Below are 16,622 nucleotides of genomic sequence, written 5' to 3' on the forward strand. Positions count from 1 at the left end.
TTTGGGATCCGGTACCCTGTTGCCAACTCTTCACCCTGTGATTGTATTTGGGCTCTCAGAGTTCCTTCTTTCTCCCCCTCTGGGTCTTTCGTTTTCTCCACTCTCACTCTGGGCCTGGGGCTGCTCTGCTCCTCTGCTTTCTTCCACTGCTCTGCAAAAGGCTGACTTCTCACAGACTGACTGACTGTGGCTGACTGACTGACCCTGATCTTAGATGGTGCCCACCTTATATACTCCCTCTATGTGTGAGCTCAGGTGACCAGCACCCAATGAGCTCCTATCTTTACCCAGGCTGCTCCCCCTATCTGCCCCTACACTACTGGGATGTACCACCCCCCTCCCACTCCAGCCAGGAACAGACTCGGTCGTACCTGCACATTTCTAAGTGGGAGTACCGTTGGTCTGTTCCTCGGAAATGGGATGTGTGTAGTGCATGCAGCTAACTGAGCTCAGCTCCACACTCCATCCTTACCCGGGAGTGGAATATCACACCTCTGGGTTGAGGTGCAATACCCCTGTAGCAGCCGAATCCTCAGGGTGCTACACATGCACACTGTGCGCACACTCACCCCTACTCAAAGCTGCTAGATCCATAGACTAGATATACCGTGTGGATCCATGCAGCTGTTACAGCACAGTTCAGCATCTGTTTTCTGCAGGAAGTTGCAAAATAGGGAAATTAACCCTTTTAAAATATATTTGCAACTTACCGTACTTTTTCCAGCTTTAGAAAAACCTAGCTACTCGAACACTTAATGAGTTTTGTGTCCAAATACATTTTACATTAAAAAAAAGGCAAAACAAAAACGACTATATTTAAACGTCCTTATTAAATAGCATTTCTCAAAGATGACATTTAAAGGGTTTCTGATGGGCTCAAGATCATTATGGTGTTAACTTAGAAATGTCAGAACTGAAATCAAAGTTTGTAAAATCTGGAAATCTCTTTATACTTTTTTCCATACAACGTAGCACAACATTAGATTAGAGTTTACAATGAGATAATTATGAAGTGCTAAATTATTAACACACATCCAAATAGAAGCATGAGAGAAGCGCATATAGTTAAATTACCACCCACACTGTAGCCAGCAGATCCAAGCAATGTACCAACGGCTAAAAATATGTTTGGATTCTAAAGCTGCACAGAAAGCAGATACAGAACATAATGTACAAAGCAAGCGCAGAAAGAAAATGCACTCAAAAATGATGAATAGTAATGACTCGTAAATGTTGGCTCGAAGTGTTGTATGGAAAAAATAAAAATAGAACATAATCCAATACACTTGTGTGCCCATATAAAATCACCAAAGTAAAGGGGTTGTACAGGGAATAAAGCCAGTGACTTACAAGACATTAAAGACGCCATAATCAGCATAAATATCTTGTAGAGTGACACTGATGGGAGGCGAGATACATGGAGATGAAGTGCAGAGGCAGAGTTATCTTCCGGGCAACGTCCTAATCACTCTTTTCAGCTGTCTATAACCTGTATACCCATATTAATATTTTAGATAGGTCAAATGAGGTGGCAGATTTCATTTAAATCGATTTTATCAGCAGCATTTTGCCATGTAATCTGAGGATGTCATGAGGTAGGGACTGAGCCGCCGATTTCAGGGATGTGTCGCTTATTAGGCTGTGTGCTATTGTTGCAGGTTTTAGCAACAAATTTTCACAGCCTGGACCAGGTGGTATGTGAGCCCTGGTCCGACCATGCTCCCTCCTCTTATAAGCAACTCATTGTCAAAAGAAAATATATACAGAAAGCTGTGGTGTGGGCGGGGTTTGCTTTCTCAGCTCTGCTGTGTGCTACATCTAAAAACTCTGATATCTCTTATATCACAACTGCTGCACCCAGTAAATTAAGTGATACATCGTTGGAATCAGGTTCTCTTTCTCTACATTACGCTGCTCTCAGATGAGATAGCAAAAACCTGGTGACACATTCCCTTTAAGCTTTACCCTCAAAGTTCTAGCAGCACAGGTGTGCTGCGCAAGAACTAGACTACTGTTGTGGACTTTCTCTGGAACCCTGGAATAAAGTGACCGCAGACTTGTTGTTTAAGACCAGACAACCCCTTTAAAAATCATGGAGGTCATGCAAAATCCTACATGTTGTAGTTTTTGATGCGGTGGGTGTATTCATTTTTGCATCAACTAATTTGAATAAAACTGATGATTTTGTACTGAAAGTAATATTATTAACCTTACTTTCATGTTAAAAAAATGTTCTATAAAACTTTGTCTTGTTAAAATTATGGAAATTGTTGTTGCACTCAGTGAGATATTGTTTTTCTGAGCACTATATACAGTGGCATGTAAAACTTTGGGCACTCTTGGTCAAAATTACTGTTATGGTGAACAGCTAAGCCAGTTGAAGATGAAATGATCTCTAAAAGAACTAAAGTTAGAGATGACACATTTGCTTCGTATTTTAGGCAAAAGTAAAAAATATATAGTCATTTTATACATTTTAAAAATTATAAAAAGCAAAATGGGCTGATGCAAAAGTTTGGTCACGCTTGGAGATTTGTGTGCGCAGATAGCTTTGACCAAGGTTTCAGACCTTAATTAGCCTGTTAGGGTTATGGCTTGTTCACTATCATCGTTAGGACAGGCCAGGTGATGCAAATTTCCCAGCTTTATAAAAACTGAGCCGCCTCTAAACTTGTGCTTAAAACAGCAGCCATGGGTTCTTCTAAGCAGCTGCCTAACACTCTGAAAATGAAAATGGAGGAAGCTCACAAAGCAGGATAAGGCTATGAGATAGCAAAGCGTTTTTCAAGTTGCCCTTTCCTCAGTTCGAAATGTAATTAAGAAATGTCAGTTAACAGGAGAAGTAGAGGTCAAGATAAAGTCTGGAAGACCAAGCAAAATTTCAGAGAGAGCTGCTTGTAGGATTGTTAAGCCCCCGTCACACTAAGCGAGATCGCTAGCGAGATCGCTGCTGAGTCACAAGTTTTGTGACGCAACAGCGACCTCAGTAGCGATCTCGCTACGTTTGACACTTAGCAGCGACCAGGCCCCTGCTGTGAGATCGCTGGTCGTGTCGGAATGGTCTGGACATTTCTTTGATAGTTGAAGCCCCGCTGTGTAGCATGTATCGGTGTGTTTGACACCTTACCAACGACCTTGTTGACGACTCAGACACAGAAACACATAGGCGTGCATCGTTATACAGATCGTTACGGGTCGCCGCATCGTTGCTGCGTCGTTGGGAAGATCTGACAGTTTGACGTCTCACCAACAACCACATAGTGACGCAGCAACGATCCCTGACAGGTCGTTTCGTTGTCGGGATCGCTGTAGCGTCGCTTAGTGTAACGGGGCCTTTAGAGAGGCAAATCAGAACCCCCACTTGACTGCAAAAGACCTTCAGAAAGATTTAGCAGGCTCTGGAGTTGTGGTATATTGTTCTACTGTTCAGAGACACCTGCACAAATATGGTCTTCATGGAAGAGTCATCAGAAGAAAACCTCTCCTGCATCCTCACCATAAAATTCAGTGTCAGGCGTATGCAAAAGAACATCTAAATAAGCCTTCTGCATTTTGGAAACAAGTCCTGTGGAAGGATGAGGTTAAAACAGAACTCTTTGGCCACAATGATCAAAAGTACCGTTCAAAAGTTTGGGGTCATTTAGAAATGTCATTATTTTTCAAACAAAAGCACATTTTTTTTCAATGAAGCTAACATTAAATGAATCAGAAATACACTGTATACATTGTTAATGTGGTAAATGACTATTCTAGTTGCAAACATCTTGTTTGTTTTTTTAAATATCTACATAGGTGTATAGAGGCCCATTTCTAACAACCACCACTCCAGTGTTTTAATGGTACATTGTGTTTGCTAACTGTGTAAGAAGGCTAATGGATGTTTAGAAAACCCTAGAAAACCCTTGCACAAATATGTTAGCCCAGCTGAAAACAGTTTGGCTGATTTGAGTAGCTATAAAATTGACCTTCCTTTGAGCTAGTTGAGAATCTGGAGCATTACATTTGTTTGTTCTATGAAACTCTCAAAATGGCCAGAAAAAGAGAACTTTCATGTGAAACTCGACAGTCTCTTCTTGTTATTAGAAATGAAGGCTATTCCATGCGAGACATTGCCAAGAAACTGATGATTTCCTACAACAGTGTGTACTACTCCCTTCATAGGAGAGCACAAACAGGCTCTAACCAGAGTAGAAAGAGAAGTGGGAGGCCCCGCTGCACAACTCAGCAACAAGACAAGTACATTAGAGTCTCTAGCTTGAGAAATCAATGCATCACAGCTCCTCAACTGGCAGCTTTATTAAATAGTACACACAAAACGCCAGTGTCAATGTCTACAGTTAAAAGGCGACTCCGGGATGCTGGCCTTCAGGGCAAAGTGGCAAAGAAAAAGCCATATGTGAGACTGGCTAATAACATGAAAAGATTAATATGGGCAAAAGAACACAGACATTGGACAGAGGAAGATTGGAAAAAAGTTTTATGGACAGAGGAATCAAAGTTTGAGGTGTTTGGATCACACAGAAGAACATTAGTGAGATGCAGAACAACTGAAAAGATGCTGGAAGAGTGCCTGACGCAATCTGTCAAGCATGGTGGAGGTAATATGATGGTCTGGGGTTGCTTTTGTGCTGGTAAAGTGGGAGATTTGTACAAGGTAAATGGGATTTTGAATATCACTGTTAGGCGTCGGTCTGGTGCTGGATTCAAAATGGGTCCAGGACCTTCTGTGGTCTCCCATTTCGGTCCAGCCGGGGCTGATGCTGCTCAGCATCGCCGTCAGCCCCAACGCCTAGCTGGTCCGCGAGCACTGTTTATCTCCCAGGTAGTTGTGCCTAGCAATGTTAAGCCTGGGTTGCAGAGGGAGACAGGGCTTGTGGAATCTAAGTCCAGGATTTGCCGCACTGAGCATGTCCGTGACCTGGCGGATCATGATTGGTGGATTGGCACTCACCTGACCCGGTGACCTGGCACCGCCTGGCTGGTCCATGGGTAAAGTCACCAATGGCGCGTCGGTGGGCAGGGCTTAGTCTTTAAAAGGCCCGCACACAAACATGGTGACGCGCTCAGATCATTTTGCATGTGTTGCAGTTGTGTGGACGAGTGTATTCCACGTGCTCTCTAGCTGCTCTCTCCGTGACCTGCCGATGCCAGAGTTTGCTCGGCTGATTAGCACAGGTCACTCAGGCAGGCTTAGATTTGCTTAGGTAGGTAGCTACGTCTTGCAGCCTGGCTCAGCCAAAGGGGTTGCCTAACACCTCGAGCAGCCTGCAGACGCCCTGTCCACGGCTATCACCTGTCAGCCACGTGGAGTAGTACCCTTCAGTCCGGTGGCACGCCGGCTGGAGGCACGTGTACCCGTCGTGTAGTCACACACGCATCTTAGCGCCAATCCCTACAGCGTAGCGCCTGTATCGAAGACAGGGCTACTGCTTTCCCTCCGGTCGCACAACTCCATGCGGTTCTTGGAGATTGTGTGAACCGCTGAAGCCCGCTCCGTGTGCATTAACACGGAGTGGTTCTTCAGTTAAGTAGGTGCTATCCCAGTCACTCTTCTCCCGTGCAGTTAACGGAGATAGAGCGAACCGCTATACCCGTTCCTGTGTGCTGAAACACGGAAGGGTTTAACATTTAAGTTGGTTACTTTACTTTCCACCCAGAAAGTGTTCGGCAGCAGTCCTCCAGGCTGCATAGCGGACCCCGGGGTCGGTTGCGTTCCATTTTAATAAAGTTGTCTGCAACCGCCCTCCTAACAATCACTCCATTTTGCAATGCCATGTCATACCCTGTAGACAGCGCTTGATTGGAGCCAATTTCATCCTAAAACAGGACAATGACCCAAAGCACACCTCCAAATTATGCATGAACTATTTAGGGAAGAAGCAGGCAGCTGGTATTCTATCTGTAATGGAGTGGCCAGCGCAGTCACCAGATCTCAACCCCATTGAGCTGTTGTGGGAGCAGCTTGACCGTATGGTACGCAAAAAGTGCCCATCAAGCCAATCCAACTTGTGGGAGGGGCTTCAGGAAGCATGGGGGGAGATTTCTCAAGATTACCTCAGAAAATTAACAGCTAAAATGCCCAAAGTCAGCAATGCTGTAATTGCTGCAAAGGGAGCATTCTTTGACGAAAGCAAAGTTTGAAGGAGAAAATTATTCTTTCAAATAAAAATCATTATTTCTAACCTTGTCAATATCTAGACTATATTTTCTATTCATTTTGCAACTCATTTGATAAATAAAAGTATGAGTTTTCATGGAAAACACAAAATTGTCAGGGTGACCCCAAACTTTTGAACAGTAGTGTATGTGTGGAGGAAAAAGGGCACAGAATGTCAGGAAATAACATCTCGCCAACCATTAGGCATGGGGGTGGATCACTCATGCTTTGAGGTTGTGTTGCAGCCATTGGCACAGGTAACATTTTACGGGTAGAGGGAAGAATGGATTCAATGAAATTTCAACAAATTCTTGATGCAAACATAACACCACCATCTGTAAAAAAGCTGAAGTTGGAAAGAGGATGGCTTCTACAAATGGATAATGATCTTAAATACACGTAAAAATCCACAATAGACAAGCTCAAAAGGCGCAAGCTGAAGGTTTTACAATGGCCCTCACAGTCCCCTGATCTGAACAGCATTGAAAATTTGTGTCTAGACATCAAAATAGCAGTACAAGCAAGACAACCCAGAAGAATTTTCCAAGGTAGAATGGATGAAAATCCCTCAAACAAGAATTGAAAGACTCTTGTCTGGCTACAAAAAGCGTTTACAAGGTGTGATATTTGCAAAAGGAGGTGCTACTAGGTACTAACCATGCAGGGTGCCCAAACTTTTGCATCAGCCCATTTTCCTTTTTGTAATTTTTAAAATGTAAAAAAAAATGATTTTTTTTTTCTGCCTAAAATATAGAGGAAATGTGTCATCTTTAACTTTAGCCCATTTAGAGATCATTTAATCTTAAACTTGCTCAATTGTTCACAATAACAGCAATTTTGACCAGGGGTGCCCACACTTTTACATGCCACTGAATACTCACTGTCCCTGTGTACAGCGCTGAGTCTTCGCAGCTGCTCCCAGTGTCTGCTATCTTCTACAGTGCAGATATCACGTTCACAGTGTTGCAGCTAATCAGTGAGTGCCACGACTCTGAGCCATCTACAAGGGAGAGACGATGAGCTGACCGATTGGCTTCAGCACTGTCTACATGACATAATGGCTGCAGATAATAACAGACACAAAAAGCAGAGGCAGACACTCAGCGCTGGACCTGGGGAAGGTGAGTAAATAACTGTTTATCTTCTTTTATAAACAAACTGTGCTTTAGACATGGGTTTCACAAAAATGTAATACCCCCTTTAAAAACCTGCACACGTCTAAAATAAGAAAATATATACTCACCCATTTCACCCCCAGTGTTCCAGCGCCACATATCCAATCCTCCCTGTTGGCATCATGTTTACCTGGCAATAGCCTTTACATCCCTTATGCCGTCCCTGACTGCAACAGTTGTATACCCCATACCACTAATGGCGAACAAGTGTGTTATGCAAGATGTCATTGCTGCTTAAAAGTAAACAGAAGCTGAAATAGGAGAGTATATATTTACTCATTTTAACTGACTCACCCACTGTACGTCCAGTGATGCCTCTCTGCAGCTGCCACTAAGCACTGTTGACAAACTGCAGCGGTGACATCACAACTACAGCGCACGTAACGGCTGTAGCCTGAGCCTGTGATCAGCAGCTCATGCCTCCTACATCAGCATCACCTGGTGATTGGCTGTGGCAGTCACATACGCTTAGTCATGACGTCACAGCTGCAGCCTGTCAACAAAGAGTAGGGGCAGCAGCAGAGAGGTATCACTGAACCTACGAAGAGTAAGAAACTGTGATTTTATTATTTTTCACTAGCGTAAGCCTGTGGAAATATGGATACATTTTAAAACATAAAGCCCCTATAACTTCTGACAACACCTTTAAGATTGGAAAAACCTAATTCACCAGTCTCCTAAATTATCATATTTTTACCAGATATGTTATTTGTGTTGATGATGTACATACAGAACATTAGAAATAAAAAAGTCACATTTTCACCAGATTAAACTCTACGTGAATAATTACCTAAATAAACTACAATTTTTCATGATTCACTTGTTCAATTTCAAAGGAGAAATACTGAGCTGCATCACAATATTTGGCATCAATACAAATCATATCTGCTATTTCCTGCACTTGAAGGTTTTAGGAGTCTAAATATAAAAGACAGACACTGTAGAGTAAACAGAAATTCAAGGTTATTATGGACAAAAGCAAAAATCCTGTTCAAGGTCCACAGCGCCACCGAGACGCCTGAAAAGCGTGCAGAACTTGTATCAATTCAGGACCCATGAATTTACAACAGAATTCAGATTAGAGCTTCCTACCATGACTGTGGATGATCCCGGGACTTAGCGTAGCCTGGACCAAGTCTTTGGTTGGAGATAGATATGCGTCTTTACCCTGCCGCTGGCTCATTTTTGCCGGAATTATCACGGGAGACTCATCACTGTTTGTTACCACATCTGGAGAGAGAAAACACAAAACCTTCAGAAATGTTCGATATCCCCATCAACCATATTGCACAACCTTTGAAAGAATGGTAGGGTTGGCAGCGTCATCTCATAGGCTGAAGGCATGCTTGTAGGCTACAGCACATGACTAAGCTGTCCTAATAGGTCTGTGAGAATTGAGGAGGTCAGGCAGAGCATTTAGGATAAATGGTTGCTCCACTCTTATATTGATGAGTTATTCTATTACTCAAATAGGGTCATATCTGCAGCACTCAGCAGCGGCCGCTACACAGTTGACAGAGCAGTGCTGTTCATCTATGCAACTGTTAACATTCCGGCTGGCGGTAGCAATGACCTGCTAATCGGTGGGGGTGTACTGTGTCGGACCCACACTGCTCTGATATTAATGACGTATCCTAAGGATAGGTCGTCAATATAAAAGTAGTGGGAAGATAGCACACCCAATGGTACATGGAACTAAAGGTGGGGGCATCCAGAAACACCAGATTAGAATAGGTGAATGCCATAAATAAGAAAATGTTTGGACAAAATATTCTATTGTTTCAGAAACTTAAACTAAATGGATAATCAAATTTCAGCTCTGCTTTTCTGGTTCCACCTCCATAATAATGATAATCATCTTTTTTTTTATATAGCACCAATATATTCCGCAGCGCTTTACAATTCAGACAATTTAAGGACATTATTGGCGCTGTCCCCAAAGGGGGTCACAATCTAGATTCCCTATCAGTATGTCTTTGGAGTGTGGGAGGAAACCGGAGAACCCAGAGGAAACCCATGGAAACACGGGGAGAACATACAAACTCCTTGCAGATGTTGTCCTTGGTGGGATTTGTACCCAAGACCCCAGTGCTGCAAGGCTGCAATGCTAACCACTGAGCCACCGTGCTGCCCATGTGTGATGTAAGGGATATGGCTGGCTGATGCTGTCCATTTGATAAGCCAGCCCCTTTTCCATCTCTACATCAGCGGTGATTAAAAAAAAAAAAAGGGGGACTGGCTTAGCTCATGAAATAAGCCAGATGGTCACCCCTTTTACAATCAGTAGTAAGAAAGTGGCACCAGGAAAAAGGTGCTGAAATAGGATTACCCAAGCAGATCATCACAATAAAGCATATTAGTAAGTTCAATTATATTACATTTCCTCACCAATCAAACACTTTTCTACCTCTGGACATCTCCTTTAGTAATGTCTGTATTGCAAATATTAATAACGGTTAATGAGCTGAATATTTAATTACTGTGTTGGGAATACTATTAATATAAATACAAGCTAAATGACCCACGTAAATCATGACTCATTAGAACAGTCCATTTTAAAGTGTCATTTTACAATGTAGTTGAGAAAATTAGAAACTGATTTGTATGAGAACACTAGATACCGGTACATTGGGAACCACATTAGTTTTCTCTCAAAATAGAAACAGGATGCCGATTTCCATTTGACATATGCACAAATTGGAGGTGCAGAATTTTACCCACGAGATCATAAAGAAAGGCTAGTTTTTGTCAGACAGGATTTGGCAACCTATTTTGGACAGTATGGCAATTTAATAAAAACAAAAATGAAGTACTCATTCAGCCATGCAATATGAATGCAGTTACTTCGCAAGAAGGAAAAGGAAGTGTTTAACACTGTGGCTCAGTGGTTTGGGGTCCTGAGCTCAAAACCTACCAAGGACAACATCGGCAAGGAGTTTGTGTGGGTTTCCTCTGGGTTCTCCGGTTTCCTCCCACACTCCAAAGACATACTGATCGAGAATGTAGATTGTGAGCCCCAATGGGGACAGAGATAATAATGATGTAAAGCGCTGTGGATTTAATGGCGCTATATCAGCAAAGCATAATAAATAAATAATAACTATGGTGTCAAAGACAGTGTCCCTTAATGCACGGGTTCTGCACATCTTACAAGGTCAGACTCGGCCACTTTGGCTCACTATAAACCTTGGCATTCTACTGTTAAACTTATTTGTGCCCTATGCCAACCTGGTTTTCCTACAAGTAAAGGTGGCCATTTTAACATATGATCTAGCTAGTGACAAGTCGCAAAACATTGCCCACCGGCAGCTGGGCAAAGGCTGCAAGTTAAACCTTCAAAATTGTGTGGTCATTAGTAAACGACGGGCAAGTGGGGGTCTTGGCCTAACTAAGTCTGGCAGTCAATTACTGCAGAAACCCTGGCCACCCACAGATGCGCTAATGGTTGCAGTCTATCCAGTGTCTCATGAAAACATGACCTACATCCCGAAGGCTACTGATCCCTGTCCGACCACATGTACAATAACCCAAGACAGGGTAAAAAAGATTATACATGTATTTACACATATAGTATTATTACCATGTATATAAAATACCTGATACACCTAGCCCCAGGCTACAAGTTTAGCTCTGCCCAATGAAAAGTAAATATTAAATAATAATTTAGGTTGAACCAAAAGTATTGTCCCTTGAGGATAGTTTTTTTAGTGCTTGCTGTAAAGAGCTATAAATACACAGTCCGCAAATCTTTATGAAAACGTTTCTACAGGCATTTCAGACTTATTAACCTTTGTAGCTGTAACCGCTTGTATTGGAGCTGCGATATGCTTGTATTTAGGTGTGATGATATGAAGATAATGAGAAGAGTTTGTACAGGACCGAGAGACTATTAGAAACATACAACTGCGAACAGAGATCTGACACTGGACTGCAATTTCAGAACAAGGCAATCAATTAAATGGTCACTGTCCCTTCAACAAACTTGGTATAAATCTATAATACTAGTGAATATAAGAAAGCTTGTAATATATCTTATCACAAAACTATGCTGTTTTCTCTCCCCACTGCTTCCTGAACTAACCATCCATTCTGGAAAAACAGCTCATATCAGTCTTGGTCAAAGTAAGATGGACTGATAGCACCACTGAGGTGTCAGATTACATCTCCTATTTTACCCTATAGAGAAAGGGGGGGGGGAGCAGAGTGATATAAAGGCAAGGAAGCACACAGGGGTCGAACAGTAGCTTTCAGCTTTCTAGAAAATGATTTGGCTCCTCCCAAAGCTGGATTCACAGTCACACTGCTCCGTACTGCTGTAATACTCTTTCCATGCTTTTGTTGTTTCTCCTTGTGAGCTACAAAGAAAGAAGATCAGGACGCCCGCTTTTTATGTACTGTTTATAGGAGACAACATAACAGCTTATCTTCTCCCAATAGTTCATACAGAACTGAAAATTAGAGATGGAGTCTGCAAAGGGGAAAATCAGTTTATACTGCAGGATACAAGTCATATTACAACACAAAACTTACCTAAAATGACAGGGGTGCTTTAAGTTTAGTAAATGCTGGTGTACAGTATTACATAGCATATCATACATGCTAAAATCTTTGGAAATCCCTATTATGTTACATTCTAACAGATATACGAGTGCTTAGTCTAGGATTTATTAGCAGCATAGAAAACATAATGGCATAAAAGAAATAGTTAAAATCTCTACACTCCATACACAAGAAAGTATTCTTTTCAAGGTGTCAAGACTTTTAAGATTAGCGCTAAAGTCATTAAGATTGGAGTAATTCATTTTATTAGGTTGCCTATTCAATAATATTGGATTGCAAGCAATCCATGCTGAATTACCAGACACTACACAGCTTTCTGCAACAGTCTACAAGCAGACACGTTTCCTCAGTTATTTGGCACCTTGCTGTGACCTTCAACAATATTTTCTCAAGAAACAAGTCCAGTGTGACTAAGAATATTGCACCTTTTTCAGAAACCACTGCAACAGTAATATTCCCAAATGTAACTAGGTAACCATTGACATCTGTTCAAACTATTTAAGTTTTATTTGTGGAAATTTTATTAATAAAAAAAAAAATCACACCACTGTGCAAATGATTTTATTTCCATCATATAATTAGCAGGCTAGAAACTATTCTGGGGTTAGAACTAAAGGCAATATGCAACCAGATTTTAGCTACTTCATCTGAGAGCAGCATAAAGTAGTTAAAGAGACCCTGATTCCAGTGATGCATCACTTAGGATACTGGGTGCAGCAGAGAAGTTGTGATACAATATGCAGCAGAGCTCAGAAAGCAGAACCCTGCCCGCACCACAGCTTTCCATGTGCATTGTATATTGACAGTGAGCTGCATATAAGAGGAGGGGGCGTGGTCGGACAAGGGCTACATCTCCTCCCTTGTCTCAGTCTACCACCCTACACGTGCCCTCCGTTCTGCAAATGACTTGAAACTAAAATCCTCCATAATCCGAACTTCCCACTCCCGTCTCCAAGATTTCTCGCGTGCTGCGCCAATTCTCTGGAATGCACTACCCAGGACAGTTCGATTAATTCCCAATACCCACAGTTTCAAGCGAACCCTAAAAACACATTTCTTTAGACTGGCGTATCACCTAAACACACTCTGTCCATCCCAGCTTTCCCCCATATTAAAATCTTCTTCAACTTCGGGTTCAAACCAACCATGCACATAAAAGCCTCTGTCAGGACTGCACACATACTGGCTGGCGACCAGTCCATGTATTATTATTTATCCTATTCAGTATATCAAGGCTGCATTATACAATATATGTACTTTTTACCTTTTGTGTCTCCCCCACTTCCTCATAGACTGTAAGCTCGCGAGCAGGGCCCTCACTCCGTTCGATATGAGATATGCTTATTCTGTATTGTCTGTATATGCCCCCCCTAAAATTTGTAAAGTGCTGCGGAATATGTTGGCGCTATAAAAATAAACTATTATTATTATTATTATTATTAAGGGCTCGCGTGCAGAGATAATTTACTGGTGATAAAACCTTCATTGTATGGAAACAACAGCACACAACCTAATAAGTGACATCCCTGAAATCTGTGTCTCAGCGGTTGCATTATGCTGTCCTCAGATTACATAGCAAAAACCTGCTGACAGATTCCCTTTAAGAGAGATGACGGCAGGATCAGGCTATAGAGAATTTGCTCAAAGTTTGTTACCATGGAGATATATAGGTTTGCCTTTTAAAATTAAGACCTAAACTGAAGATGTTTCAGAAAAGAGGCAACATGGTACATGAAGAGGGATACTACTTGTAGTTAAAAAAAAAATGTATTAATATGTTGGCTATTCATGATAATGAGACTGAGACAGCGGAAATTCCTTATTCAACAATAAACTTATCTTTATCTTCATTTAAAAGTGTCGCCCAGAACTTAAAGAGGATCAATCTCAACATTTTTCACGCTGAACTGGACACACAATAATAGTGCTCGCAGAGCAGAATAAAAAGTGTATTTTTTTTTTTTGATAGCCAACATCTTCGCAAAGGAGGGGAAAAATAAATTTTTAAAAAAATCTAATTATTTGGCAGCTAAAGAGTTAATTTTTGTTCCCTTGCTGTTGATGCCTGCTTATGATTGGTCAACATTACATAGGGGAAAGAAGTACATACCCCCAGTGAAAACTACCTGAAAACACCCACTTGGACTTAACGAAAAACTCATCAGCTACCAAATATCGTATTTTTTGGACTATAAGATGCACTGGACCATAAGCCGCACCTAGGTTTTAGAGGAGGAAAATAGGAAAAAAATGTAAGCAAAAAATGTGGTCATGATGCCCTGTTAAGGGGGAGGGTGTCTGCTGCTGACACTGTTATAGGGGTAATGTCCCCCAATTCTGTTAATATCCCCCATCCTGGAATATATGGTCCCCTCTTCGTATTATACGTGTCCCCCATCTCCATCCTGGTATGCATGGCACCCCAATCCCCCATCCTGGTATGCATGGCACCCCAATCCCCCATCCTGGTATGCATGGCACCCCTCCATCCTGGTATGCATGGCACCCCTGATCTCCATCCTGGTATGCATGGCACCCCTCATCCCTATCCTGGTATGCAAGGCCCCTCTTATTCTTATCTGTTATGCATGGCATCCCTCATCCCTATCCTGGTATGCATGGCACCCCTCATCCCTATCCTGGTATGCAAGGCACCACTCTTCCTGGTATGCATGGCACCCCTCACCCCTCTTCCTGGTATGCATAGCACCCCTCATCCCTCTTCCTGATATCCATGGCACCACTCATCCCTCTTTCTGGTATGCAGGGCACCCCTCATTCCTCTTCCTGGAATGCAGGGCACCCCTCATTCCTCTTCCTGGAAAGCCGGGTACCCCTCATCCATCTTCCTGGAATGCAGGGTACCCCTCATCCATCTTCCTGGTATGTATGGCCCCTCCAATCCCTCATCAAGCTGCACACAAAAAAATAAACACTTCTACTCACCTTTCTTCCCTGTGCTCCAGTGTTGCATCCTGCTCTGCTGCCAGCACTTATCTCACTGTGTGAGCCGCGCATGATGCCACTGCCATGCGCCCTCACAAGGTGAGATGAGCTTCCGGAATAGTCACGGCTCCCCACGCTTGGACTGTGCGCGCACGTGTGGAGCAGTGACTTCACTCACCTTAATAGCCGGCACATAGTGTAGCCGCAGCGCTTCTCCTGCAGCTGCCGGGCTATCGCGTGTTCCCGCTATTAAAGAGCATGAATATTCACCCCTCTCCACTCCCACACGCCCAAACTTTGGAGGAAAAAAGTGCGTCTTATAGTCCGAAAAATACGGTACTTTGATTGCTAATACCTCCGCAAAGGTCTTATGCCGGTCTGTAAACTTTATACTTCATCAGGACAAATATGTGACTGCTACTTGTGAAGACTGGTTTATCACCTCTGTCCCCTGTGGTTGGCTGCAGCAGTCACCTACTGAATTATTCAAATGGAGTAGGATGTATTGATACCAGCATAACATTCACAAAACCTAAAAAAGTGAGTGGCGGGGAAGAAGCAAGTTGAATATTGTTTCTTTTATAATTTACACGATTCTCAGGAGTTATTTTCTTAATTTTAAGTGGACAGACAAACCTTTTAAACAGGTTGTCCACTACCTTTACATTAATGGCCTATCCTTAGGATAGGTCATCAATGTCTGATCGGCCAGGGTCCGGCACCCGGAACCCCCGATCAGCTGTTATCTGTGTCGGTGGCCGGAAGTAATCACTTTGTGGAGCTGGCAGCCTCCAAATGATTTGAATAGAAGGTGCATATGTAGTACCAAGCCTCATTCACTACCAGAAGACCGAGCAGCTCGGCGATGACAACAGCTGATCGGAGGGGGTGCCAAATGTCGGACCTCGACCGATCAGACATTGATGACTTATCCTAAGGATAGGTGATCAATGAAAAAGTAGTGGACAACCTCTTTAATAGTGTAAGGTTTTGGTTATTCTAGCCCTTTTTATCATACCAAATGTAACAGCATGAATGCATAAAGAAAAGGTAAGTATGATTTATATGTAGGATATTGTTCACATGGAACCTATGTGCTGCAGAATTATCACAGCAAATCCACTGGGCTATATTCACACAAAATTGTGGATATCGACACTGTTTCCACTGATTATAAACTACAGACAAACCTCTACACTGCAAAGGGTAATATCTTAGTGAGAACAAAAGAAAATGATTGATGTAAATGTAATATAATAATAGAAACAGTGAAAAATTATTTGCAGACCTCCTACGGCGGCTTGTGCATACTGAAGTAGGAATGTTACAGATAATTAAACCGTACCATTCTATGCTGTCATGTAGTGTATATTGTAGGTAATAAGTTAGGACAGCTGCTTTGGCAATCTGTCAGGCCCACACATGGATACCGTGATGCAAAATTCATTTTCACCTAAACAGAACCTTATATTGTTTTCAATACTTGTTAACAGCAGCAGATACTGACAGGTTCCTCAGTATCTCTCCTTATGACTGCCTCCAAACGGATTTGCACTTCTTCTGAAAGTCTTAAAATAGATTTTCAAAGAAACTGAAATATTCGCTTTTCTTCGTAGATTTTTTTTTTTTTTTTTTTTTTTTTTTTTACAATTCTCACAATTAAAGGAAACCTGTGATGTCCAGAAATGCTATTTACCTGGAGATACAGAGTGTAATCTGCAGGTAAATACTGTTTCAAACCTGCTTAGCTGCCTTACTAGAGTTGCGGCTACAGAGAGAAAATG

The 16,622-nt window shown here is 42.2% G+C and overlaps 1 protein-coding gene across 5 annotated transcripts in view; it reads right to left on the reverse strand.

Annotated features, from left to right (window-relative positions):
- OSBPL8 (oxysterol binding protein like 8) overlaps nucleotides 1-16,622 on the reverse strand; it is a 287,476-nt gene that overhangs the window by 110,822 nt on the left and 160,032 nt on the right. For all 5 annotated transcript variants that reach the window (XM_073651822.1, XM_073651823.1, XM_073651820.1 and 2 more), the window contains one exon: nucleotides 8,425-8,562. In XM_073651822.1, coding sequence (XP_073507923.1) covers nucleotides 8,425-8,562 — 138 coding nt within the window. The remainder of the gene's footprint in view (nucleotides 1-8,424; nucleotides 8,563-16,622) is intronic.

The sequence above is a fragment of the Phyllobates terribilis genome, unplaced genomic scaffold, assembly GCF_046119375.1.
Source record: "Phyllobates terribilis strain yellow unplaced genomic scaffold, ASM4611937v1 Scaffold_11__3_contigs__length_659146591, whole genome shotgun sequence".
Classification (NCBI taxonomy): Eukaryota; Metazoa; Chordata; class Amphibia; order Anura; family Dendrobatidae; genus Phyllobates; species Phyllobates terribilis.